This window comes from Eschrichtius robustus, chromosome 12 (assembly GCF_028021215.1).
Source record: "Eschrichtius robustus isolate mEscRob2 chromosome 12, mEscRob2.pri, whole genome shotgun sequence".
Taxonomy (NCBI): Eukaryota; Metazoa; Chordata; class Mammalia; order Artiodactyla; family Eschrichtiidae; genus Eschrichtius; species Eschrichtius robustus.
The window spans coordinates 70635719-70663323 of record NC_090835.1 but is presented as its reverse complement, the minus strand read 5'-3'; the positions used below and the strand labels follow the sequence as shown (position 1 = coordinate 70663323).

At 50.5% G+C, this 27605-nt stretch overlaps 1 protein-coding gene across 3 annotated transcripts in view; it reads left to right on the top strand.

Moving 5' to 3' along the window:
- The window catches only part of CPNE5 (copine 5), an 88508-nt gene that overhangs the window by 8322 nt on the left and 52581 nt on the right, over nt 1-27605 (top strand). For all 3 annotated transcript variants that reach the window (XM_068558012.1, XM_068558011.1, XM_068558009.1), the window contains exons 2-3: nt 5347-5387; nt 7190-7236. In XM_068558012.1, the coding sequence (XP_068414113.1) occupies nt 5347-5387; nt 7190-7236 (88 nt within the window). The remainder of the gene's footprint in view (nt 1-5346; nt 5388-7189; nt 7237-27605) is intronic.

Sequence of the window (27605 nt, the reverse complement as noted above, 5' to 3'; positions counted from 1 at the left end):
GGACACGGGTTCCATCCCTGGTCAGAGAACTAAGATCCCATGTGCCGCGGGGCAACTAATCCTTTGCGCCACAACTACTGAGCCCGCACACCACAACTAGAGAGCCCACGCATCGCAACAAAGAGCCCTCACGCTCTGAGTCCGTGCACCACAACTAGAGAGAAGCCCGTGCGCTGCAACTAAGACCCGACGCAGACAAAAATAAATAAATTAATTAAATACATTTTTAAAAAAAAACCCAAAACAAACAAAAAAACCTCCCATATTTCCTTAGCCTTTGAACCTCAGGAACCTCTTTGGGAATATGATGAAAATTCTGCAAAAAAAGTATGCATCCATATGGACCAATATGCCACATTTTGCTTATAGTTTCAGGGGGGTCCGTGGACCTTTATTAGGGACCGTCAGTCCAGGAAAAGCTGAGATTGAGTGTTCTTGGTGTGTTTCCTTTTATTCTATAGCCAGAGTCATTTGCTAGTAAATCCACGGAGCATGTATGGGCTTCGCTTAGAGACAACCTGAATGTGTGATAATCAGTTCACGGAGCAATTTAGCACAGGAGGGACTGTGTCTCCCCCCTCGGACTTCCTGAGGCACAGCTGTGTCTCTTCTCAGACTGGGGCTCCCTGAGGGCAGGGCCGTGTCTCCCCTCAGACCGGGGCTCCCCGAGGGCGGGGCCGTGTCTCCCCTCAGACTGGGGCTCCCTGAGGGCAGGGCTGTGTCTCCTCTCAGACTTTTGCTCCCTGAAGTGAGGGCTGTATTTCCCCTCAGAGTAGGCCTCCTAAAGGCAAGGCTGTTTTCTCCCTCTCAGACTGAGGCTCCCTGAGGGTAGGATTGTTTCCACAGGCTGGGGCTCCGGAAGGGTCTGGCTGTGTCTCCCCTCAAAGTGGGGCTCCCTGAGGCAGGACTGTGTTTCCCCTCAGACTGGGGCTCCCTGAGGACGGGGCTGTCTCTCCCCTCAGACCGGGGCTCCCTGAGGACAAGGCTGGGTCTCCCCTCAGGCTGCAGCTCCCTGATGGCATTGCTGTTTTTCCTCCGACAAGACTCCCTGAGCGGAGGGCTGCATCTCTTCCTCTTTCTGACTGGAGAGCCCCAGCTTCTATTCTGACTCTTAAGCTTCTCATTGCGAAGGTGTCACCCTCAGGCCCTGTCCTTTAGCACCAGGCAGGAGTTCTCATGTCAGCCTTTCCAGTGCTTTCTGTCTTTGCTGGGGTCTTCTCAACGCCCAGTGCGTGGTCATTCTTCCTGCAACTGTTTTTGAAATGATTTTTGGGGGGAGAGCAGTGAGGAAAAGAGCATTTTGCTCTGCTCCCTGATCTTGATTTAAGGAACAAAAGAAGCCAAGCTTTAGGCTGTCACCTGGACATCTGAAGAACTTTATGCTTTTTTTGGGGGAAAAGTACATTTGCCTGTTGGAAAAAAAGTCTCTTTGAGCTCTCCAGAGAAAGATAGTGGAGAAAAGCACTTATGGGCTGGTCTCTCTGTGTCCTTGCGGTTTGAGCCCTGCTTCGCGTTGGAAGACCTGGTTTTTCACCCCTTGGCTTCTTACTGGCTCTGTGCCTGTGGGCAAGTCACTCACCATCTCTGAGCCTTGGAGTCCTCAGTGGATCAACCCCAACAGGGCACTGGGAGTGTATGTGATGGGATGGGCTTCCTGGGACCTGTAAGTAGAAGTGGCTTGTGTCGCCCGTCCCGTCTCTCCTTTGTCACCAAGAGAGCCTGAGCACCCACCAGGAGAATGACCGCTCCGCTCAACACCAGGCCGATGAGGATGACTAACCTGTCTGATGAGCCTCACTCTGTCCAAGTGCTCCACAGCAGTCCTAAGGGAGGAACTGTTTTTTAACTCCACTTTACAGGTGGGGAAACTGAGGCACAAGGAAGGCAAGTAACTTGTCCAGAGGTGGGATGTGAACCCAACTTGTCTGACTGCAGTCCACATACTGAACCATTAGGCTCTACAGCTGAGAGGAAGTATAGGGGCCGGCCCTGAGCATGACCATGTTGGGAGACAGGAGCCTTGCTCACCCATTGGCCATTCCTTTTGGTTTTCCTTCATCCATCCAATTTGCCAGGACCCTGCTCTGAGTCAGGTGCTGGGCTGGCCTGGAGCAGAGTTGGGGTCCCTGCCCCGTGTGAGAGACAGAGGCACCCCTGATTTTGCAGTCCAGCGTGTGCTGAGTATGGTAATGGGTCCTGTAAGTCAGAGGATGGCACAGTACAGGCCAGAGAGAGCTCAGAGGAAATGGTTGTTGGTCAGCGTCTGTCCAGGGAAGGCAGAACTGAGCAGAATGAACAGGAATGGTTCTGGAAGGATGGTAAGGATAATCTCAGCAGGGTAGGGGGAAGAGGATTTGCATTATCTTCAGGTGCCATGGCCAGGATGACCCATGCCACAGGGCTCAGTGAGAGTCCCGAGGTCACTGGGCAGGGAGCCACCGAAGCTAGGTGGCTGGGTTCTATTTCTTAGTCCAGCTGTGTACCTCTCACCCAGGCAGGTCCCATCTGCTTCTCTTTGAAGATAAGACCCCATATCTGTATCTCTCTCTTTCTGTCAATCTCTCCCTCTCTCTCTCTCTCTCTCTCTCTCTCTCTCACACACACACACACACACACACACGGTCTCACTCTCTTTCTCACTAGCTTAGACACGACTGAACCTGAGTTCCAGAACTAAACTTGGAGGAGGCACAGACCTTGGAGAAGTCAATTGCCTTCTCTCTGAGTCTCACATTCCTGATTTATAAAGGAATTAGAAAAGGTGACCTCTGAGGTCCCTTCCAGATTGAACATTCTAGAATTTTATGTAATTATAGAATTTCATTACAGAATTCAAAGATAAACCTCAGCACTTGCTTTAGTAGGAGTCCCCCTCACCCCACCCCCTCTTCCCCCATCCCCCAACCCTCTTTATTACTTTCCAGCTCCTCGCCGCATCTCAGGTTCCACCACTGTACAGTCATCTTTGGAATTTAGGCATTTTGTCCTTTGTTTAAATCAAGACAGACACTCCTGCCCCGAATCCTAGCACACTACAGGAGGGGAGGGTCAGCCCAGGTCCAGGTCAGCCCACCTCGGTGTGGATGAGCATATATCAAATTGGTATCTTACCTGTAGCTCCTGCTGCCTACTCTTCAGAGCTGCCTGTGTATCATTTCATCTGATGCTCACTGCAGTGGGCTGGGAGGTTTATCAGATGGTTTCCAAAGGGACAGCCGCTGGGGGCAGGTCTGGGAGAGGGGTGATGGAGGCCAGCAGAAGGGTCCTGTGCCTTTGGGTCATGGAGGGCTAGCAGGGTAGCTGCCTTTGGGGAGAGGGCCCTGAATGAAGAGACTGGAGCAGAGGACGGGAATCTGGTCGGGGACCAGAGCTGGTATGATTGATGAGCACCATCTGGGACCTCCCCGGGTAGCAGAGGATGCCGTATCCTGGCACCAGGCTGCTGTTGCATCTGTCTGTCTGTTGGTTGGTCTTTGGCTCCCACCTCAGAGTGGGGAGCATGGGTGCCGGGGTTGACTGTGGGTCAAGTTGTCCAGACAGGCTGTCACTGCTGATGGCTTCAGTGATGGTGACTTAGGGTGAGGTCTCCTTCTAGAACTTTCTGGCTCTGCCACTGCTTGTGCAGCATGGCCATTCCCTGCCTCTCCCTGGGCCTCAGTCTCCCCCTCCTCAAGGAGAAGGTGGAACAGATGATCCTGAGGGGCCCATCCAGCTCTGATATTTGGAGTTGGCTGGCAAGAAGCCACATAGCCTAGTGTTTCTCCTCTCTGGGGAAAGGGTGCAAGGGACATCGGGGCCCGTGGGAGAGTAGGGGAGTGGAGGCGGGGATGAGAAGACCCCCGGGGACACCTGGGAGGGAAGTGGGACATGGGTAAGATGGTTGGCAAGGGCAGAGCTTGACTTTAGGGCAGTGTAGGAAGGAGTCAGTAGCTCCAACAGGTGGGAGGGCTCACAGGAAGCCCCTTCAGCAATAAAGCCCTTGCCCGAGTCAACAAGGGTCTTCAATGAGCCGGTCTCCCGGTGGGCACCTCTGGGAGGCTGTGTGAAGCACAGCTCAGAGCTGTCCCGGGGGGAGTCAGGAAGCCGGGCATTTATCCTCCAACTCCTGCCCATCATTGGCTGCCATGGGGAGTGTAAACTTCCTGGTATTTGTAGCCCTGCCTCCCCGAGAAAGCCCTCAGAAGAGAAGTAGGAGGAAACTGGGGGTGTGTACAGGAACTAGGAGTAGGAGGGCTGAAGGGGTAGGGCCGCGCATCAGCAACCTTCAGAGCTGGCACTCTTCTCTCTATTGTACAGATGAGGAGACAGACTCAGAGAGGTTGAGTCACTTCCCAGCCAGAGACCAACTTTTCTTCGAGCCACGTTGCTTCCTGACAGCAGCGGGTCACTGTGGAGTGAGGGACACCAGATGCGCAGGACATGCCCTTGCCTGATCTCCCTATGATCTCCCATCTGTAAGATGGGATAATGCCTACCCAATACTGATCTTGCAGGACAGCGTGAGAGTTGGGAGCTAATATTTGCAGAACGCTTAGCGCAGTGCCTGGGGTTCAGTGAGTAGGAGCCATGATTGCACAGAGGCAGGGCAGGAGGGGCTCCTCTCCTGTTGTGAGACCTCTCTGCCCCCAAACATTCTGCCCATCATTTTTTGTTTGTTTGTTTTTTGTTTTTTTGGCCACGCTGTGCGGCTTGCGAAATCTTAGTTCCTCAACCAGGGATTGAACCTGGGACCCTGGGAATGAGAGCGTGGAGCCCTAACCACTGGACCACCAGGGAATTCCCAGTCACCTTGCTGCATGAGTCAAGTCTAATTGTTAGGACCATGTGTTAGCTCTGGCCTTGACCACAGAAGGACCCTGTTCAAATGAGTCTGCATCCCCTGGGAGGTATCATTAATTAATCCACTGGCACAGGTGAGATGATTGAATAAACTGGCTGTAAGTAGAGCCCTGAGAGAATGGGACATTGATGGCTTGATTTCACTTTATTTTTTCAGAGACAGAGAAGTGGTAAAAGGAGAATTTCTAGAACAATTTCTACAACATTGGGCAGATTGGGTTTCGGCCCAAGAGCAAGGGGCTGTGGGATCCAGGGCATCAGGGTCCACAGGAGTGTGTGTTGGTGGCGGGGGTGAGAGGCAGGAAGCACCACACACCCTAGGAGCTGAGCTGAGGAACCTCTGGGGCCCAGCCAGCTCCAATGAGCCCTAATAAACTGTGCTGAAGGAGCCTCCTGCTTCCCGTTTGCCTGAAGCCAGGCCCGAGGCAGCCTCCGGGTCTCAGTAACAGCCTGAATCCCCTGAGATCCTTGGGCTGTGCTAACTCCTGCTCTCTCCCCCTCTTTCAGGAACCTTTTGGACAAAGACATGTTCTCCAAGTCTGACCCATGTAAGTCCTGCACTGACAGTAATAACAGTAACAGCAACAGCAACGGCATTATGTTTTATTTTTGTCTTTTCCATGATAGTTTATTCCAAGATATTGAATATACTTCCCTGTGCTGTACAGTAGGACCTTGTTGTTTAACTATTCTATATACAGTATTAATTCCAAACTTCTAATTTATCCCTCCCCCCTACCTTTCCCCTTTGGTAACCATAAGTTTGTTTTCTATATCTGTGAGTCTATTTCTGCTTTGTAAATAAGTTCATTTGTATCACTTTTTAGATTCCACACATGAATGGTATCATATGATAGTTTTCTTTTTCTGTCTGACTTACTTCACTTAGTATGATAATCTCTAGGTCCATCCATGTTGCTGCAAATGGCATTATTTCATTCTTTTTGTGGCTGAGTAATATTCTACCACATATATGTACCACATCTTCTTTATCCATTCATCTGTCCATGGACATTTAGGTTGCTTCCATGTCTTGGCTATTGTAACTAGTGCTGCAGTGAACATTGGGGTGCATATATCTTTTCAAATTAGAGTTTTCTCCAGATATATGCCCAGGAGTGGGATTGCTGGATCATATGGTAGCTCTATTTTTAGTTTTTTAAGGAACCTCCATACTGTTTTCCATATTGGCTGCACCAATTTACATTCCCACTAACAGTGTAGGAGGATTCCCTTTCCTCCACACCCTCTCCAGCATTTCTTCTTTGTAGACTTCTTGATGATGGCCATTCTGACTGGTGTGAGGTGATACCCTCATTGTAGTTTTTCATTTGCATTTCTCTAATAATTAGCGATGTTGAGCATCTTTTCATGTGTCTATTGGCCATCTGTATGTCTTCTCTGGAGAAATGTCTATTTAGGTCTTCTGCCCATTTTTTGATTGGGTTGTTTGCTTTTTCTGTTATTGAGCTGTATGAGCTGTTTGTATATTTGGAAATTAAGCCCTGTTGGTCACATCATCTGCAAATATTTTCTCCCAGTCTGTACGTAGGCTGTCTTTTTGTTTTGTTTATTGTTTCCATTGCTACAACGACATTCTGACTACTACAGTAGCCAACACAGGAGCCTGTACTGAGTGCTCACTATGTACTAGGCATCGTTCCCAGTACATCAAGGCTGTCTAATGTTTCACCGATACTGTCTGGAGAAAGAGAACTTGGAGGCCTGACCCTTCCCAGCCCCCGTACTCGTGAAGCCTCAACACAACCAAGTGGGTAGGGAGGGCTCAGAAGATCTCAGTCCCAGGGAAACCAGTGCATTTAAGAGCCCCAAATGTCTGTGGCCTAGGGGGATGAGCACTGATTTTGGAGCCCAGGGTTCTAGCCCTAAGCAATGCCGCTCAAGTATATGACCTCAGACAACTCATTGGCCTCCTCTGATCCTCAGTTTCCCCATCAGGGAAGTGGGGCTGATGATAATAATAGGCCCCATGAGGCCACCTTGGGCTCTGAAGGGACAAGCGGGTTTCAGATGCTCTCTCCTGCCACACCTCTGCCACTCAGTCCTCCATCACCTGTCCATGCACACCTGTCTACCTGCCTCACACTTTACACTTGCTCTAGCCTAGATGTGAGTGACCCCGACCCTCCTCCCAAAGGGTGCCCCTCCCAGACACACCTATGTTCTGGACCCCCTCCTCCAAGCCGACCCCACCCCCACCCAGACCCAACACTGCTACCCAGGCCGTAGTGTCCTGAGGCGCCTGACCCTCCAGGGCCCTCCGCGTCTGGGGCCCACACCTTCCTCTTGGCCTGGGGTGTTAACCCTTTTTTCTCTCCTCTCCTCACAGTATGCGTCATGTATACTCAAGGGATGGAGAACAAGCAGTGGCGGGAGGTAGGTACAGCCCCTCTCCCACCGTGGAAACATCAGCCTGTTCCTGATTGTCTGTCTGTCTGTTCATCTAACTCTGCAGTCATCCCACCTGATGTGTTTCCAACTTCAGCATCTAAACCCCCGTGAAGGATAGTAAGGCATGCAGAGTCTTGTCCTTGCTGATGCAAGAAGAGACTGAAGGTGGAGAGAAAGTTCCTGTCCTCAGGGAGCGCCAGTCTGAGGGGGGAGACAGGGAGTCCAGGCCCACCAAGATCATGTCCTGAGACATGGGTACAGCATCTAGCACCATGTCTCAACCAGAGCAGCCTTCCCGTGGTTTTTGACTAATGTGAGTGAGTGTGGCTTTAGTTAAGTGATTCCCCTGCTCAGAAACCTTTGGTGACTCCCCTCTTCTTTGAATCAAGTCTCAGCTGCTTAGTCTGACTTCCAAGCTCTGCCATAACTCAGGATGGCCCGCTTTTCCAGCCTTGTCTCAATTCCATTGTCCCCACCCGAGGCCTTTTGCCCCTTGTGATAGGGTGTTTAAGGAGAGGGCAGACTTGAAGGGCTCGCTCTTAAGAATCACAGACACTTTTAGTGGGTGGCTGCTAGATACCTTCAGTCTATTCCCCACCCAGAAGCCAGAGGAATCCTGTGAAAACCCAAGTCAAATTCTGTCCCTCCTCTGTTCAGAACTGTCCGGTAGCTCCCATCTTGCAAAACTGAAGTCTCTGTGGTGGCCCAACAGGCCCTACAGGGTCTGACTTCCTTTACCTGACTGAGCCATTCCCTACTGCTCATCCCCTCCATCACTCCACTCCAGCCACACCTGCCTCTTCCTGCCTCAGGACCTTTGTACTTGCTGTTCCTTCTTCCTGGAATGCTCTTTCCCCAGATGTTCACGTGGCCCCTCCACAGTTCCCTCAGATCTTGACTCAGACATCACCCTATCAAGGCCTTCCCTTGGCTACCCTATCTAACATTTCAGCCTCTCCACCCTTTCCTGCTTAATTTTGCCTCCTTATCACTTTTCACCATAAGCCATAAACGATACTCTGGTTTACTTATTTATCTTGTTTGTCATGCGTCAGCTCCACGAGGGCAAGGATTTTCATCTGTTTCATTAACTCTTACATTTTGAGCACCTGGAATGATGCCCAGTACACAGTAGGTGTTAATAAATGGCTGTTGAAGGAATGAGTGGATTAGGAAAAGGAGCCAGGTGACAGAGGCTGGCAAGGATGTGGCAGCTGTTGTCTTGTTCCTGTCTCTGCTTCCTTCTTCCCTTAGGCCTTCTGTGCCAGCTGGTTTTCAGGTGCAGAGAATAAAAGGGGGAACTGGTCAAGGGGGAGGGTCCTTGCAGCCCCTGGCTCCTGTCTGAACAAAGAAGGAGCAGACCTCCTCACTCTTGGAGAAGAGGATCTGGCCGAGCAAGGATGAGGTCAAAGTCTGGGAGGTGAAGAACGTTTTCTTCCAGGGTTGAGGAGGTGGGGGTGAATTTACTGGACTCAGAGCTGAAGGGGGTTTCCCGTGGCCTTCGTAGCTGTGCTCACTCCTTCTGGTGATCAGAAGAGGCCCAAGGATGGGACGAGAGGGAATTTGACCTTGGCAGCCCTACCCATGCCCTCCTCTACCCAGACCTGGGAGGGAGGCCCAGGGGCTCTGGATAGAGACTCAGCTTGGTGTCTCCACTGAGAGAGGGAAGTACCAATGGCTAATGGAACAGAGGCAGCTCCAAAAGAGCAGAAGGACACAGGTCCAGACCCCAGGGCCTGCGGAAAGGGAAGGAAGAGGAGTGGTGCATGAGATGACCAAAGCCAAGAGCCCGCAGGGGCGGTGGTCCCAGGTGACTTGATGAGAATGAGAACGGCCAGTATAGCTTCAGTAATTCAGACTTCAGAAACGAACCTCCCCTTCCTCATTGGTGGACTGACTGGAGCGTCGCCTGCCCTGCTCCCTGATCTGCCCTCCCTCAGGCCTGGCAGAAGCAAGCAGCCAAAGGGAATGAATTTTATCCATAAAATGTATGGGAAATATTTCCACAGGGGCTGGGCTAAAGTTGACTTTTTCTCCCTCTCCAGTACTCTAAGCCAATTAAAGCGTAAACCAGATTGCCGGGGAAAAGTTTAGCTTAAAGGAACTACTGACTTCTGCGACCTTTTGGCCGAGCTTCGTAGAGAACAGTATAGTGTCCTAACGTCTCGGTGATTCGCTCAGGAAAGTCTGGAAGGGCCTCTTCAGACGGGTGCTGCTCCATGAACCCTTAATTACGTCCTGTAACGAGACTTGTCTAATTTGGGTCAGGGCCCATGTTGCATCTTTGTTTTGGTTTTGGCTGCGCCTTGCGGCATGCAGGATCTAAGTTTCCCAACCAGAGCTCGAACCCATGCCCACTGCAGTGGAAGTGCAGGGTCTTAACCACTGGACCGCCAGGGAAGTCCCCATGTTGCATCTTGTTCTCGCACACGCTGCAGGGTGGAGCAGGGGAATGGTGACAGGCCTTGGAATCAGACACACCTGTGCTTTCACTTCTGGCTCCAGCCCTTTCTGGAACAAGTTGCTTTTTTAAAAAATTAATTTACTTTTTTCCCGTTAATTAATTAATGCATTTATTTCTGGCTGTGTTGGGTCTTCACTGCTGCGCGCGGGCTTTCTCTAGTTGCAGTGAGTGGGGGCTGCTCTTTGTTGCAGTGCGTGGGCTTCTCACGGCGGTGGCTTCTTTTGTTGTGGAGCGTGGGCTCTAGGCGCGTGGGCTTCAGTAGTTGTGGCACACGGGCTCAGTAGTTGTGGCACGTGGGCTTAGTTGCTCCACATCATGTGAGATCTTCCTGGACCAGGGCTCGAACCCGTGTCCCCTGCATTGGCAGGCGGATTCTTAACCACTGCGCCACCAGGGGAATCCCTTTTTTTTTTTTTTTTTAATCACAGTGTTTGTTTATTTTTCTTTATTTCTTTAATTTTTGGCTGCATAGGGTCTTAGTTGTGGCACGCGGGATCTTCGTTGAGACATGCAGGATCTTTTGTCGCGGTGTGTGGGTTCCTCGCTGTGGCGCGTGGGCTCCAGAGCAAGTGGGCTCTGTAGTTTGCGGCACGTGGGCTCTCTCGTTGAGGTGCGCAAGCTCAGTAGTTGTGGTGTGCGGGCTTAGTTGCCCTGGGGCATGTGGGATCTTCCTTCCCAGACCAGGGCTCGAACCCACGTCCTCTGCATTGGAAGGTGGATTCTTTACCACCGGACCACTGGGGAAGTCCCCTGGAACAAGTTGCTTTTAACCTCTGTGTTTCCACACATGTAATACGGGGGTAACACCTACCTTGTAGGCCTGTGGTGAGGGCAAAACAAGATGATGGATATAACATACCTGCTGTGTAGTCATTGTCTGGTAAATATCATTGTACAGCATCATCCAGAGTGTTCGGGCCTTACTGGTCCCTCCCCCATTTCAGTCAATACTTACAACAGTAAGCATTCTTGAGATGGGGGGTGGGGGAAGAGGGAGATAGGCCAAAAGAAAAGTGTTTCACCGAAAGCGCAAGATGGAACTAGGGAGTTTGCAGCCTAGAAGGGGGGATTCCCATGCATGAATAATGCTAACAGAGGATGTGATGAGAGGTATTGATGAGAATAGAATGGGAGTTCAGAGGAGAGAAAATTACAGCCAGAATGTCATTTGGATTTTTCAGTGGAATTTGAACCTCAACACCAGCCATCTGGCTAAGGGATGCATGATGTGGAGCAGAGGAGAATGTGGGTTGGAAGGAACTTCAGGGCTCAGCTGGTTCACCCTCCTCATCCTATAGAGGAGCAGGATTGGCCTCAGGTGTTGGAATCAGGGTGCTTGACCCCAGTGCAGTGGCAGCGTCCACTTGGAGGAGCTGAGTCGATCTGGGTTTCAGTGAAGCCGGGGGGCATACACAAGGGCCCAGCATCAAAGATGGTGGTGAGGACTTCCCTGGTGGTGCAGTGGTTAAGAATCCACCTGCCAATGCAGGGGACATGGGTTCGAGCCCTGGTCCGGGAAGATTCCCACATGCCGTGGAGCAACTAAGCCCGTGTGCCACAACTACTGAGCTTGCGCTCTAGAGCCCGCAAGCCACAACTACTGAGCCCACGTGCCATAACCACTGAAGCCCGTGTGCCTAGAACCTGTGCTCCGCAACAAGAGAAGCCACCGCAATGCGAAGCCTGCGCACCGCAGCGAAGAGTAGCCCCCGCTCGCCACAACTAGAGAAAGCCCGCACACAGCAACAAAGACCCAGCGCAGCCTAAAATAATAAATAAATAAATTTGTAAAGAAAAAGATGGTGGTGAAAGCAAAGGCATGGAGGTGGCTGGAGTAAGCAGGCCAGTCCAGGTCCTGCAGAGTTGGGAGATATAATAAAGGGCTAATTATAAAGGAGTGGGCGGGGTTCAGGGAAACCAACGTGGGCTGGTGAATCACAGGGGCTGGGGACAGTGGGACTACTCCAGGCCTGAGGAGGTAAGGGGCGGGGGTGGTTCCTGGAACCCTAAGGGAGCTTGTCTACAGGAGCAGGGGCCCTCAGTGGAGGGACATGGTCAGCCTGGGCAACCTCACTCTCTCCCCACCCTCTGCTCTCCTGCCTTCACCTCCCATTGGCGGAACCCCACTGGAAGACTTAGAGCGGGGGGCGGCTGTTGATCCAGTCCACACAGGTCGGCCTCCCGGGCACAGAGCAGGGTGGGGAAGGGCTGGAAGTAGATCCAGAGGGCAAATGGAGACCATCCAAAACAGGGTGAGCAGATGAGTGAGGCTGGTGTTCAGGGTGTGAGGCTGGTAAGATACAGGGAGGCAGCTGAAGGGAGCTCATGACTCTCAGACTGAGGACTGCTGGGGTCATAGGGTCAGAATGTCAGAGAGGAGACTGACCCCATTTACAAGGGACCATCAGCACCATGCCCAGCCTTCAGGGGTGACGGTGGCAGAGCTCTGTTGCATGGGCTACCCCTGGGACACAGGCTTCAAGCTATTTCTGTAGAAGGAAAGATACCCTCAAACATATCAAGGCCCTGCTTCTTTGCCTGATTCTTTGTGTGACCTGCAGAGCAAAGTATCAGGAAGGGAGAGTTTAAGGAATAATCCAGATCCATCTCCATGGAACTGTCCCTGGGATGGAAGCCTGTTTTTCCCAGTAAACACGAACCCATTCCCATGGCTCCACCTGCTAGTTCATTGCAAAAAGTCTCTCTGTTAGTGGAATCTTGGCCAAGAGATACTCATTTCATGGCCGGAGGGAGTCAAGTGCAAGCACAGCAGTTTCTCCAGGTAGGGTCTCCCATGTTTGCATAAGGCCACAGAAGGATAAAAACTGCTCTCACAGCCCCTGGCTGCCAGGTTTCAGCTGATTTTAATTGTTTGGGTCATTTTAATGCCTTCAGAGAAAACTCCGTCTTCCCATCACCTAAATCTGTCACTGCACTTTGTGAAAATTGACTCAAGATGTAATTTTAGCCCAGGAAATGGACCACTATTTGCATCAAGGCTTACTAAGCCCTTCTGCATGTCCCAGGAAAGGCAGGATGGCCAGGTAGGAGGAGTCCCAGAAACTCTCTCACTAGGAAGAGGGAGCTGTGCTTGGTTCCCCATTTGAAAAGTGTAGGGGTGCAGCCAAAAAAATAATAATAATAATAATAATGAATTTCACATTGGGAATTCGCTGGCAGTCCAGTGGTTAGGACTCCATGATTTCACTGCCGAGGGTGAGGGTTCAATCCCCGGTCGGGGAAATAAGATCCCGCAAGCCCCACAGCCAAAAAAAAGAAAAAAGAAAAAAAAAAAGAAAAGTGTAGGGGTGATCCCTGCCCCTCCCTTGCCAGGTGGCTATCCAGGCTGAGGGCCCTTCAGAAAGGAGGAGATGGGTATCATGGAATCTTAGGGTGTCCCACTGATCAACCCACACCACCTGCAGAGCATGTGGCCCCAGCCGCCACGCCCGCATGTCCCTGCCTGAGCGCTCAGTCTATTTTTGAGCAACCTCAGCCCGCTGAACATCTTCACACCAGCTGGGAATGACAGTTCATCTCTGAATATTCGGGATGATCTTCCTCGGAGCATCTTGACATGAGCCTCCACATAACTTTGACTCAACTTACTGTGTGCTGGGAGATGAATGCTGGGGACACAAAGGGTGGCCAGACACTGTCTACAGCCAGAGCTCACTTTCAATTCAGGGAGGTAACAAAAACAACAATAACTGCAATAGTAATGCTAATAGCAAACACATATCTAACAGTGATGTACCAGGCACTGTTCTAAAAAGCACTTACTGTAGTAACTCATTTAATCCTCACAACAACCCTGTGAAGGAGGTGGCAGCAGCATTATTATTGTTATTGTTATTATTATTATTGGCCCCATTTAACAAAACAAGAAACTGAAGCACAGAGTAGTTAATGTGAAAGTAGTTTCTAGAACATGACGTCAGAACTATAATAGAGTTATATATAAAGGGCAAAATTCCACTCGTTCCTAATTCCACACTCCTTAGATGCGCAAGTAAGTTGATTTTCTCTTCCACATATTCTTATTTTTTTTAAAAATTTATTTATTTAATTTATTTATTTTTGGCTGTGTTGGGTCTTCGTGGCTGTGCGTGGGCTTTCTCTAATTGCAGCAAGCGGGGGCTACTCTTCGTTGCAGTGCACGGGCTTCTCATTGCAGCAGCTTCTCTGGTTGTGGAGCACAGGCTCTAGGTGCGCGGGCTTCAGTAGTTGTGGCATGCGGGCTCAGTAGTTGTGGCTCGAGGGCTCTAGAGCGCAGGCTCAGTAGTTGTGGCACAAGGGCTTAGTTGCTCTGCGACATGTGGGATCTTCCCAGACCAGGGCCAGACCAGGGCTCGAACCCGTGTCCCCTGCATTGGCAGGCAGATTCTGAACCACTGTGCCACCAGGGAAGTCCCCCACATATTCTTTCAATGTTTGAGGACAGCTCACATGGCCCTGTTAGTACACTTTGGGGCAGACCTAGAATGTGACAATTTCTGTCAAGAGTTCCTCTTTATATAACTGTCTCTTGTCCCTTTGCCAATCTGGGAACACTCCCTGGAACACACTTCCATTTGTCAATGTTCTTCCCAAAGTGTGTGTCCTGCACCATTCCCTTCTCCAGCTCAGAGCAGCATGGGCTGGCTCCCTCCTCACAGGGGCTTGGACTAGACAATCATGCATTCTGTGTGTTTGTTTCCAAGGGTTATATATCTATCGACATTACCTAGAATTCCACTGGCTTTTTTGGCAGGTGTCTTCGGCTTACTTCATATTGAGTTTTGGGGCTCCTGTATCCTCCTCAAACAAGCTGCTATCCAAACAGAATTCCTCCAGCTCAGATTTGGCAATTGAGTTTTTGAATCTAGATGTGAAATTTTACATTTATCTCTGTTACATGTCATTTGGCAGATTCAGTCTGTTGTTGTGGTCTGTGAAGATCATGTTGAATTATGACTGTGCATTCAGCATCTTGGTTCTGCCTCCTTGTCCTGGGTCAGCTGCAGTCATTGTCCGCGTGAGTGATAGGGGTTGAATGGGATGGAGTGCTGTGGTCCTCCACTAGAGACCTTTTCCCAGACTGATCTCAGTTATCTAGTTGACCTTTGGGGAGTGCTGTTCAGCCACCTAGGATCTACATAACTTTGTTATAACCCATCTCGTATTTCTGCATCTGGTCCCTAAGGACATCATGAATAACAGTCAAATACCTTGTCAGCTGACGCCCTGAACTTGATGCCCATCCCAGCTCTGAGATTTACCACGTGACCTGGGTGAGGTATTTATCTTCTCCAAGTCTCATCTTACTCATCTGTAAAATGGGGTTAGGAGAGCTTCTTGGAAGGACTAACTAAGATAATGCTTGTGAAATGCCTGGAAATATCAACTGCAGTGTGCCATTGCCCAGCTCAGGCACCCTCCTCAGCCTGGGGCTGTAGGACCTGATTCGCTCCAAGGAGTGAGGGCTTCCAGGGGGAGAGGGGCTTGAAGGGAAGCATCCCAACCCTGTGTGTGAGGAGTCCCTCATCAGGAGGGGCTCTTTCAGGAAAGGCCGGACACAGGGATGTCATCCCTGTGTCGTGCCCAGAGCATTGTAGCATGGCATACCAGCCACCAGGATGGTGGCCGCGGATGGTGCAGGAGCCCCGCTTCCAGCCTCTGTGGCGCCTTTGTCCCCTGCTGGTGTTTATCCTGGGTATCTCCTCTCAGTCTGCCCGCGAAACCCTGCCTCTCTGGTGGTGGCCTGTCTGCCTCCTGCCCCCTATAAGACCCCGACCATCCTCCCTGGCTCTGACCCCAAAGGTCACCCCCAGGCTCATCCCCAAAGTCTCCTTTTTAGCTCCTCCTGAACAGAACAGGGCTTTTTCCTGTGGCTCTCCAAATCACAGCTCAGGAATTCACCCATTTCCCAAGGCTCTAAGACAAAACATCAACTTCTTAGCCTGGTGTTAGAGCCTCTCCCACTTGGACTACCCTAAACATGGCCGTAAGACAGGAACTACCATGGATTCAGCACTTGCTGTGTGCTCTGCTGGCACATCCCTAATGCTGCAGCCAACTGTGAGGAGATGTGATTGGCCCAGATCCGAGGTAGGAACTGAGACAGGGAAAGCTGAAGCGGCTTGTGCAAGGCCATGCAGTTCATCAGTGTGGGGCTGGCACTCAATCTGTTATGAAGCCACCTAACCCTGGCTGGCCGTCCACAGCTGCCAGGCCTTTGGGACAGAGACCTGCAGCCTCCCAGAGTCAGGAGTGGGTGCAGGCACATCTCTGCTTCTGCTCAACCTCGACGCCAGGGCCTACACAACCGTGAAAGCAGGTCTCAGGCTCATTTCTGCCGCACGCACCTGTGAGTTAGATTGAACCATATGAATCTGCAAATTGAAAATTTTGGCAATTTCATATGGTCTAACAGTTAAGGTTAGACTCTAACCTAATATTAGTAAGTGGCCCCTAGTCACACACCTGTCCTTACAAGCTCAGAGAGGTCCCTGGGCCTGCCTCTTGCCTGAAAGTCTTCTGGAAGCCGGCCGAGGGATGATGTTCCAGGGTTGGTAAGGATCAGGCCACAGCAGCCTCCCCCTGTGGGAGAACCCAGGGGTATCAGAAGCCCAGGCCCACTCCCAAGGCGTGAGGTCACTGGTCTCTGCAGATTCTCACTCCCTGCTTGTGCAAGTGCTTAAGTGCTTGTACAGCACTCCTAACCATCCAGATGTCTCTCTACACCTTCCTGTTGGTTGTGAAAAGTCATTGCTAACATCCATCTGTTAACAGGGCTCTCCAGTACCCAGGAGATAACGTATTAAAGGTGAGGCCTCCTAATTAGGGTCTTTCAAATGTAACTCCCACTCATAAGATGGATGAAACTCATTAAAAAATAATTTAAAATAATGTGTTACAGACAGTAGAACAAAATCCAAGCTATTTGACTCCAGGCTTTTCCCTCCCTACCTCAGGGCCTGTTACCCGCTATCTTAGGGAAGAAGCTCTTCTTAGCTCTGTCCCTCTCCCTGCATCCAAACACTCATAGCCCCCAGTCTGGCGTACTGCCCACCCTCACTCTATTCCTCCAGAGGAAATTCTCCACCATGCCCTTTCCTTTATCCAGCTCTGATCCACCTTAAGCTCTCTCTGAGCTCCCCAGACACCTCTGTCCCAGCGGCCAAGATTGCTCCCTGATAACTCTGATTATTTAAGTTACTCAAAGAATCAACCAAGATGTATGGAAAATCTGTGTAACAACAGGCATCCTTTACTGAGTGCCTGCCATGTGTCCAGCATCTCATAGTCATCATCCCTAATCCTTATAACAACTTTGCAGGCAGGTACAGATTATGCCCAGACCATGGAGGAGAGGTGGGGTCCTGGGCAGTTTTAAGAGTCAGACAAACCTGGGTTTGTTTCAGGACCCTGGTACTTAGAGCTGTGTGGCCTAGACACTTATCCCCTCTGAGCCTCAGATTCCTCACATGTAATATGGACAACTAACAATACTTATCTTATCTGGATTGTCTAAGGATTTGAGATAACATAGGATAAGTTGGAGGAGCCAAGTAGGCACTTGGTAAAAGATAGCTCTTGTTAATAGATCACTGATGGTGCCGGGCAATGTACCAGGCAGTTTATATACTTTATCCCAGGTAGCCCATTCTATAAATAGCAGTGTGGAGGCCAAGAAAAGGGAAGTAACTTAGGTAAGACACTGTGGTATCCTCCAGGGTGCAAAGCTGTAGCAGGGAGGTCCCTGCCCTCAGAGACCTTACAGGGAGCTGGGGAGAACAGACACATATATAGAAGGATTTATTTATTTATTTTTTTAAATTTGTTTTATTTATTTTTATTTTTTGGCTGTGTTGGGTCTTCGTTGCTGCACGCAGGCTTTCTCTAGTTGCGGCAAGTGGTGGCTTCTCTTGTTGCGGACCGTGGGCTCTAGGCACGCGGGCTTCAGTAGTTGCAGCGCGTGGGCTCGGTAGTTGTGGCTCATGGGCTCTAGAGTGCAGGCTCAGTAGTTGTGGTGCATGGGATTAGTTGCTCCGCGGCATGTGGGATCTTCCTGGACCAGGGCTCGAACCCGTGTTCCCTGCATTGGCAGGCGGATTCTTAACCACTGCGCCACAAGGGAAGCCCTATAGAAGGATTTAAAAGCCTCATTTATTCATCTTGTTGAGGGTGTTGGAACAGATCCTCTCTGAGACCCCAAGTTCCAGACCACAACTAGTCCAAGAGCCTCCCAAGTAGTTTAGACATGAATTCTCAGCACTTCACAGCAGGGAGAGATCAAGAGGGCTAAGGAGGCTTCCAGGGGGAGACAGCACCATACTTGGGACTTGAAGGATGGTGGGAGGAGGAAAGGGCATTCCAGGAATGGGACCCGACATGAGCAAAACCTGGGGGTGGGAATGGCCTGCGTGTCCATGAGCTAGCTGGCTGTGACTCAGTCCAACTGCAGCCCAGGGTGTGCTGGAGGGAGGTTAGAGATCAGCTCCAGAGGGGAGGGTGGCGCCCCCCTGGGAGCCCTGTTGGGAGTATGTGGTCTTAGATTTTATCACAGTTTCCAGAATCAGAAGTCAAGGAACAGGCATTTATTGAGCACTTACTATATGCCATACACTGATCCAGGCATACAGTGGAGAACAAGACAGGCAGAGTCCCTGCTCCGGAGAGGCTTAGTGTAGTCAGCAAAGAAATTGGATAATTTCAGGTACTGTTTGATCAGTGCCGTGAAAAAGATAAGACAGTGTGATGAAATAGAGACTGACCTGGGAGAAGGGAGCTGCTTTAGTTAAAGGGGCGTCAGGGGAGGCCCTGCTGAGGGGCTGGTGATGCGAGTTGAGCCCCAAGTGGTGCCATGCATTAGTCTGGGGGTGGGGAGGTTCCAGGCAGAGGGAACAGCAAGTGCAGAAGCCCCAAGGTGGGAACAAGCTCTTTTTGTCAAAGGACCAAAAGAAAGACTGGTACAGTTTGAGTGGTGTGAATAATAAAGACAGTGGGCCGTATGGTCACAGAGTTTGCACGGGCAGATCCTGCAGGGCTTTGTAGGCCATGTAGGAGTTCAGACACTGCTCTAAGTGTGATGAGAAGCTATTTGAGGGTTTTGAGCAGGGGAGTGATGTAGCCTTGTTTATGTTTCAGAAAGATAACTCTGTCCCTTGTGTGCAGAGCAGATTGCAGGGGAAGGGGCAGACGCAGGAAGACAATTTGCAGTGTTTGTGGAGCTCCTGGGATGAGATGGGGTGGGCAAGGGCAGTGGGGATCCGCTTGGTCCAATGGCCAAGAGTTTAAATGTGAAATGAAATGACCTTCCGCCCACTAGGCTGTGAGCCCAATTGGGATCCCTGATGACCAGCACAGGACCTGGCCCCCGTCATAAAATGTAGACCTTTATCAAGAGATTTAAAGTAATGAATGGACTGTTACTGTTGCTAAAGCCCAAAGCAGGAGGCAAGCCTCGCTAGCAGGTGGATTCCCAGGCCAGCATGGGGTTGGCTTTCCAGACTCTCCCCTTTTTGCAGAGAGGAGTCTGCCTCTGCAAAGAAAGGGCCCTCTTGAGCCTTGGGTCCCTTGGGCAGCCTTTAGTGGTTTTTGCTCTTGTCACACAGCTGAATTTCCAGGGCCTTGACTCCCTGTCATCAGGAGCAGGCAGTCTAGGACCAAGGCCTTACTTCAGGGACCAGGTGAGTCCACAGGTACCTGTTCCCAGTTTTAAGGTTAGGGCTTTAGAACCTGCTTACAATGTCCCTTCAAATCCTGACTTTTCCACTTCCCTTAACCTCTCTCAGTCCTAGTTTTTTTCATCAGCAAAATGGGACCCTGGGACCCTGATGCCTGCTCATTGGGCTGTGATGGGACGTAATGACAGAATCACCTCGGTGCCTTGTTGTGCTCAATACTTTAAATATTATTATTATGCAATACAGTCAGACAAAGCTATGAGGTGGCTCTGTCCCAGTCCTGCTGATCCTCAATAGGAGGATGACTGACATTCCTACTACCCATGCAGTCTCCACATCAGCAGCACCGTGTGATCTGCCTTGGCCCTCACCACATCCCAGATGAGGAAGCAGTTGGATGGAGGGGTCCTCGCTTAGCCCAGCGGCTGCTAGCAAGTGGCAGAGCTGGGGTGTGATGTGGTCTTCTGAGTCTGAGTCCGGGCTCCTCTCATCTGCCCAGGCCACTGACTTTCAAAATGGGCTTTTCTAGCTCCAGGGTTTGATGTGGTGCCTCAGGGGCCAACTGTGAATTTGTGTGTGGCTCCTGCCACCCCTTCCCCCATTCAGCCAGAGGTGTTTGTTAGTTCTGTGTGATACATTGGACAGGAGCCTAAGATTCCCTTTAAAGAAAGGAGTCTGCCTTTCTAGTAAACCCCGAGGATCTAGGCCAGGTCCCTTGGTAGCTGATAAATCTATTTACTCTTTGGCGTTAGTGTCCAGGCACACTTCATAGCTGCAGCTGAACTGTTGAGAGCGTGGGCTCTGAAGTCAAGGTAACTGGGTCCAAATCCAGGCCACCACCCTCCCAGCTGGGGCGCTTAGGCAAATGCTTAGGCTCACAAGCCTGCTGTGAGGATTAAAGGAGTTAATTCATGTAAAGGGCCTGGCACATAGAGAATGCTCGATAATGGCTCTTCCTATAAGAAGCCCTTAAGTGAGAAACCACCGATGCTATCATTTCACTGATGGTGTATAAGGAAGAAACCACTGATGCTATCATTTCAGACGTCTTGATGCCATTTGATAGGAACCATAGACATTTTGGGGTGTGCTGGGGGACAGGTGCTATTGTGGCAGGCTTTCTCAGGCTCCCCCATTCCCCCAGAAGTGCTGCAGCCAGACCCAAGGCTCAGCCGCTCAGGCAGGACCAGAAGGACAAGCCAGTGGAGAGTGTTTTGCCAGCAGGTCGGCAGCCGGGCTTATTGGTAAAAGGGCCACTCCCCCAGGAGCTGGGGCAATTTAACAGATTATCTGGAACAATGGCTAATTAGGAACTAAGCTTTTTGGCAGGAAGTCTTTTATTATAAAGCTTGATAAAATTTCACAGGCCACTGCTGGTGTCTGGGGCCAGAACTGGAACCTTCTCTGTCCAGGCCTGAGCACTGCGAAGGCCGTTGGAGCCTCAGGTCCCCCATCTCCACCTCTGCCCTTCCTCACCTAGAGGCCTTGACAAAACAGGAAATGGTCTGGGAGGCCACCAGGCCACAGAAGTCATGGTTTGCTCTGTGTGCCTTTAGGTAAGCCCCATGCTTTCTCTGGGCCTCGTTTTCCTTACTCTCCAAGGAAGAGATGACCACAGAATCCTGGACCCCTCCCGTGAGAGAACCTGAGAGAAATTTCCAGACCCAAGATGGTGGTGGACCTGGCATGGGACTTCTGTGCCCCTCCCCACAACCCATGCCCTCCTGCCTGATGCCCAGACCTCTGGCCATTCTCCCCAGCCCTGGACACCCACCCAGTCCCCTATTCCCAGAGCCAAGCAGATTCCCTTGTCCTATTTGTATTTGAGTCAGATAGATTTCTGGCCTCTAATTTTAATCCCGGTGAACATGATTCATGAGGGTTCAGGGGCTGGGCTCTGCAGCGAGACGTTAGAATCTGCCATTAAGGAGCCATCAGTAATATATGAAAATTACAGGGGAGCTCCCGCTGGGGAAGGGTGGGCAGCTTGGAGGTAGAGAGCTGTCTGTCAGCTCTGGCCTCCTTCTGTCCTGGCCAGCACAGTCACTGGGGGCTTCGCAGCTGGGGGGGAGGTCTCTGAAGCTTCATCCAGCTGTAATTTGTAAAAAGGCAAGAGCTGCTTACATCAGGGGCTGTTAAGATCGTTCAGGCTTGCAGAGCCACCCACTCACTACTGAGGCAGGGGATCGCGGTGAACACCGCGATCCTGTCACTCCTGGGAGCCCTGGCCCTCCCTCCCGGCCTCCTGGAGCTCTGTTTCTTCATCTGTAAAATGGGGATGATAATAAAATCATCTCCATGGGGGTCAGTGGGGGGTTAAATGAGATCATGAATGTGTGGAAGTGTTGTGAAGATGAGAAGTCACGATACAAAGCGGAAGGAGGAGGAGGATTTGATGGAAGGGAGAAACCTGGGAGAGGGGGGCATAGACAGGCTTCTGGGACAAGAGGGCACTGCTCAGAGCCAGAGCCCCGCCTGGCCTGGGCTCTTGTCACCGCCCGTTTCCTAATCAGCTATGTGACCTCTGTCAGAGCACCCCATCCCTGCTTCCCTGCCTCTCTTTTCTCATTGGTTGAGAGGATCTGGTTCCTTCTGGCCCTAAAATCTTCAGTTCTGACTCAACTTGTTAATCAATGAATGTTTACGGAAATCATAGGAAGGACCAGGACTGTGGGGTGTGTGTGTGTGTGTGTGTGTGTGTGTGTGTGTGTAGGGGTTAGAGGTGGGGTGGGGGTTGAGCAGAGGAATAGATCAGGGGCGCTCACCTGTGCCACCTGACCTGTAGAACCACCCAGCCCCACAGGAAGAATTAACCAGGTGGAAGGGACAGTCAGCACTGAAGAAGTTCAGAGGTTGGGCTGGGGTAAAGACTGATAGGACACAGTCCCAGCCTCATTCACAGTATTAACCTCTTATTGGTGAGTGACTCGATCAACTCCTAATTGATTAGGAGCCAGAATGCCTGAGTTTGAATCCTGTTCCTTCCACCCATTAGCTGTGTGACCTTGGGCAAGTCACTCAGTCTCTCTGAGCCTTATCTTAGTTTACTTTTCTGTAAAATGAAGATGATAATAGTACTGCCTCATAAGGTTATTATGAATATTAAATGAGTTAATATATGGAAAACACTTAGCACCTGGCACCTGGTAGGGCTTGGTGACAGTTGTTATCACTGTATTGAAGACCAACTGTGCAACAGATGCTCGGTGCAGGCTTTCATGCACATTTCCCTCTAGCTTTCCCCTGAAGAAGGAAGGATGTTCTGTTTTAGCGATGGGGAAATGTACCTTCCGAGGTGTTACCCAGGTGGCCTCACATAGATAATAAGTAACAGAACCCTGGCCAGTGGGGCTCCTGGGCCACTGGCCTGGCTACCTCTCTGCACCTCCCTGGCTCCAGCCCCCAGTGCCTACCCCACCAGCCATGGGCATCTGTGGGGAGTTGACCGACATGGTGGGAGACATCCCTGAACTGCTTTCTGTCACTGCCCCCAGCAAGTGGATTGTGAGGAAGAAGAAGAGGACCAGATTTTAGAAATCTGGAAGCAACAGAGAGAGCCTCTTCCCAGGCTGCCTTTGTTCTGCATCTCTAGTGTCTGAGCTGGGGATGAGTGGGCCAAGGGCACCCCTCCCCCCATTCTCACTAGCAGCCTCCTTGCCCAAGGGCTCCTCCTACCTTCCCTTTCCTGCAGTGGCCAGAGTGAATTTTCTTCTCTAGGCCTGGGTGGCTAAGCAAAATTTACACATGATACTGCCTTTTTTCTAACTGAGGCCTGGGGCATTGCTAGGTGTTGAGGGGAGCCCACAGGGAGGGCAGAGCCTTGATCTTAATGGAGCAGCTGGTTTGTAAGAGCAAAGGGCCAGCCCTGAATTTTCCCCTCAGCCTCACCCTGTATGTGGAAGTTATGTGGAGAGAAACCACACAGAACTGGGACCTCCAGGGGACTTAAGCACAGAGGACCCCTTTAGATGGAGCATAGAAACCTTCTCAGGCATGGAAGGTGGGTAGGAAATGTTAGCGGTTAGGGCCAGGAGCATCTCAGAGTTCAGAGACTTGGGAGATATATACTTCCTGGGTGGCTGGGCCAGGATTGGGGATTTATAAAGAACCAGAGTGTGGAATCACAAATTTACAGAGCATGTTTTATGTCCCAGGCTCTCTTCTAAGTATATTACATACACTAAATCAATTAAGCCTCCAACAACTCTATAAAGTGTGGATAAATGGTCGTTTCCATTTTATGGAAGAGGAAATTAAGGCAGAGAGGTGAAGGTGTTGCAGGAAGGGGGACCCCTTGTCTTGTCTAACACTCGGAAATTAATTTTCTGAGGAGACACACACGCTGACAAAGCAAAAAACTTTATTGGGAAGGGGTGCCCGGGTGGAGAGCAGCAGGGTAAGGGAACCCAGGAGAACTGCTCTGCCACGTGGAGCACAGTCTCAGGTTTTATGGTAATGGGGTTAGTTTCCGGGTTGTCTCTGGCCAATCATCTTGCTTGGCCCATATTTGGTCTGACTCAGGATCCTTCCTGGTGGTGCGTGCATCTCTCAGCCAAGATGGATTCCAGCGAAAGGATTCTGGGAGGTTAGTAGGACATATTATGGGCTGGCGTCTCCTCCTTCCTTTTGGCCCCTCCCAAATTCTTCCAGTTAGTTTTCAGCGGCAGCACCATGTTCCTTATCAGGACCTCCTGTTGTGAGAAACTTATGCAAGTGGTTATCATGGTGCCTGGCCAAGGTGGGCAGTTTCGGTCAACGGTTCCCTAACAAAGGGATTTAGCCAAGGTCACACAGCCAGTGAATAGCAGAGCCAGGATTTGAAACCAGGAAGCCTGGCCTCAGACTGCCCTATTAACTACTTCACCTTACTACCTTATGTGGGAACCCCTAAGATCTGCCTTCCAAAGCTAGAATTAGTGGTTCTTAAAGCTTTCTGAAGACATGCTTCCCTTTGAGCAATTGATGAAAACCATGGCTTCTCTCCCCAGAAAATGAGGACATGTACAGATATTTGCACTCAATTTCAGGGTGTCACAGCCCACTCAGAGCTGGTTCTAATCTAGCAGTTGCCCTTCCCTGCTGGGCTCTCTGGCATCTGTGTGGGTGGGGCTGGGATGACTACTTTCTACAAAACAGAGGCTGTGGTGAGAGTCCCCACCAAGGCCCACAGGTAGGATGGCTGGGCTGGGACCCTGCATCCCAGAGGGCTGTCACAGACCTTGGGTACCTAGGCTGCATGGGCAGGAGTCACACACTTTACTGGTGACATGAATGTTACCGTGTCTAAGAAGAATGGGGTAGGGGTGGAGACCGTTCTTGGTTTGTGTTCAGGTGAGTTGGAAATGGTATGAGTGTGTGAATGTTTGTGAGAGAGAAAATATATCAGTCAGGGTCCCAGCAGGAAAGAGAATTCTACTCAGTTGTTTTCACTGAAGAGATTTAATGGATTTCTTTCAAAGGTACGGGTGAGGTTGAGGACACCCACAAGGGACAGTGCAGCACCCAGGGCCTGGCAACAACAGGGAGCTGTTTCCACCCAGGCTTGCAGGGGCAGTGGGAGGAGACAATGTTATTGTGTGTGAGTGAGAGGTGAGCGTGGTGGTGGGCGTGGGGGGAGCAGCCCCTCCCAGAACCATGGTGCTGAGACTGGGCCAGAGACGGAGGAAATAGCCCACATTCTCTCATCTCCCGTCTCCCATCTGCCATCTGCCATCTGCCAGTGCCTCCCACTGGCCAAACCCAACTGGAACCCACAGAGCAAGGGAACCAGGTGATGGAGTTTGACGGGAAACAATCTCCTGGAATGTAGAGCAGGACGGAGAAGGAGCTGGACAGGGTGGGGCGGCAGCAGGAGACTCTCCGGCATGGAGAACAAGCCTCCAAATCAGTCTAGGACTAACTGCCAGCCCAGTGCCCCCTGCAGGTCAGGAGGCCCATGTCTTGACATAGGCTTGCCCCTTCCCGGCCTTGTAGTTGGATGTGGGAAGGGAAGACCTTACTGCCTGACCTGGGTTCTCAATCCCAGCCCTGCACTGGCCCTTGTCCCAGGGCAGTTTGGCGGGACAGCTGCCCACCTGCCCCCATAAATCTCGACTTCTATGTGTAGCACAGCCCCTGGGAGCCACTTAATTTAGTCCTCAAAGAAGTTTCAAGTCTGCCTCCCCTTTGAGGGTCTCGCTCAAACTGATGATATGTAATTGATATTCTTGGGACTTAGTCATAGGGGTTTTAGGAACCCTTGGGAGCATCTTTTGTGACATGTCAGAAGCTTTTCCCACTGGGTTTTGTTGCCAGGGACAAGAAGTAAGCTTTTCAGACGGTGAATACCCTAATTTCCAGGCTTATTTCTCATTTGTACTTTCTCCTCTCTGGGAGGCTGTCCCAGCCCCTGGGGTCAAAGTCCCCTCACCTCCCCGACTGCTCAGTCCCTTCCCCAATTTCACACCACAGCCTCCCCAGTCCACACTTGCCACCTACCCAACAATTCTCTAGGGTTCTCTGTATCAGAATCACTTGGTAAAACAAAGCAGATTTTGGGCTTCCCTGCAGCTTTGTTAATCAGAGAATTCCTGTGCCTACCAGTGTTTGGTGGTCTGTGCCCCAGACTTGAGCAGTGTCAGGCCCCCTCCCATCCTTAGAGACCAAGTGTGGACAAAGGGCTTCAGAATGGAATGGAGGGAGGGACAGGCCCTTCCGGGGACCTGGAAGGGCGTTCAGGGCTGGCTTGGCTCAGGATTGCGAGTGGTGAGGGGTTAACCTACCTTCCCCTCCTCCCCAAGCCCCCCTTAGCAGAGTCAGATCTCGTGCCTTTGCGTGCCTCCCACTGCTAAAACCTCATCTCTCCAAGTCCCTTCTGGCTTGAAATCTCTAATTCTCTATGTAGAACGAAATACAACCAAATTATTATTATTATTATTTTTTAAAACATCAGTTCAGCTGTGTTCTGACCGTCATTAATAGGGGTATAAACTGGGTCTGACACGGACCCAGTGGCTTCTTGGATTTTTAAAATCCAAGTTTTCACATTTTGTTTCCTTTGTTATTAGCCCAAGTAATGAAGGCTATAAAACATCTTTAGTAAGTCCCTGGGTTTAAGATTTCATTCGCAGTAGTTTAGGATGTGCATATATGTTTATTACCCCTGGTCCTGGTAATTTATCACCGCCCAGCCAGGCTCACTTGTCCCCTTTCCTGCTCTAGGAGATATTGGGTGCCCTTGGAGTCCCCCTCCGTGTCCTGTTTCCAGGGGAACTCCATTTTCTTCTCCAGCAGAGATCAATCTCTAGGGAATTCCCCCGTACTGAGCTTCAAGTGCCATTTTAAAAGCAGCGCTGTCATCTTCCCTAATGGGTGTTTTCCTTGGAGTCTCTGCCGGGAGTGGAGGGAGATGGAAGGCTGCACAAAGGAATACTTGCCCCTTCTGGGCTGGGGTTTATATAAAATCCTGTCGGAGGGATTTTTTTATTGTGTTTGAGAGAGGAAGGCAGTGCATTGAGGAGGAGGTAGGTCCCTTTCTTAAGAGAGGATTCTCTCGAACCTGGGTGTTTTCCTGGAATAGTCTACATTCTAGAAAGCTATTAGGAGAAATTTTCTTTGCATCTGAAGACACGCAGTATTACGAATTAGAAAGGGCAGGAGAGGAAAATGCAGGAACTCTTTTGCAACCAGGGTTATAAGATCGTTATGGAATTTGTGGGGTGGGGCAGGAACCCAGTCTTATTCAACTCAATGTCCTTCCCATGGCCTTGCACACAGGGAGGCTTCTATAAATGCTTGTGAAGTAAACCTCATCTTTATTTGGCTTTCATAATGCTTGAGGACTCTTGGCAGTTAGATGAAGTAAAAATATAATGAGCCTTGGGGAGTATCTCTGTGCTTCCTAGATGAGATGCTGCCCGATTCGTGAATCATTTAATAAAGCCAATTAGATCTTCAAATTATATATATATATATATATAAATATAAAATGAGCTTTGGAGTTAAACATTCTTAGGTTTAGATCCCAGCTGTGCCTAGCTGTGTGAGCTTGGGCAAGTCACTTAACCTCTCTGGTTTTCAGTTTTCTCACTTGTAAAATGGGTAAATGGTCACAGGGTTTTTGTGAGAATTGAATGAGATAATTCAATGATCCACTTGATCTACTAAGCATTCAGTAAGGGGCTCAGTAAATGTTAGTTTTCTTCCTTCCTCCTACCGTGTTCCTACTGAGAATCTGTGGT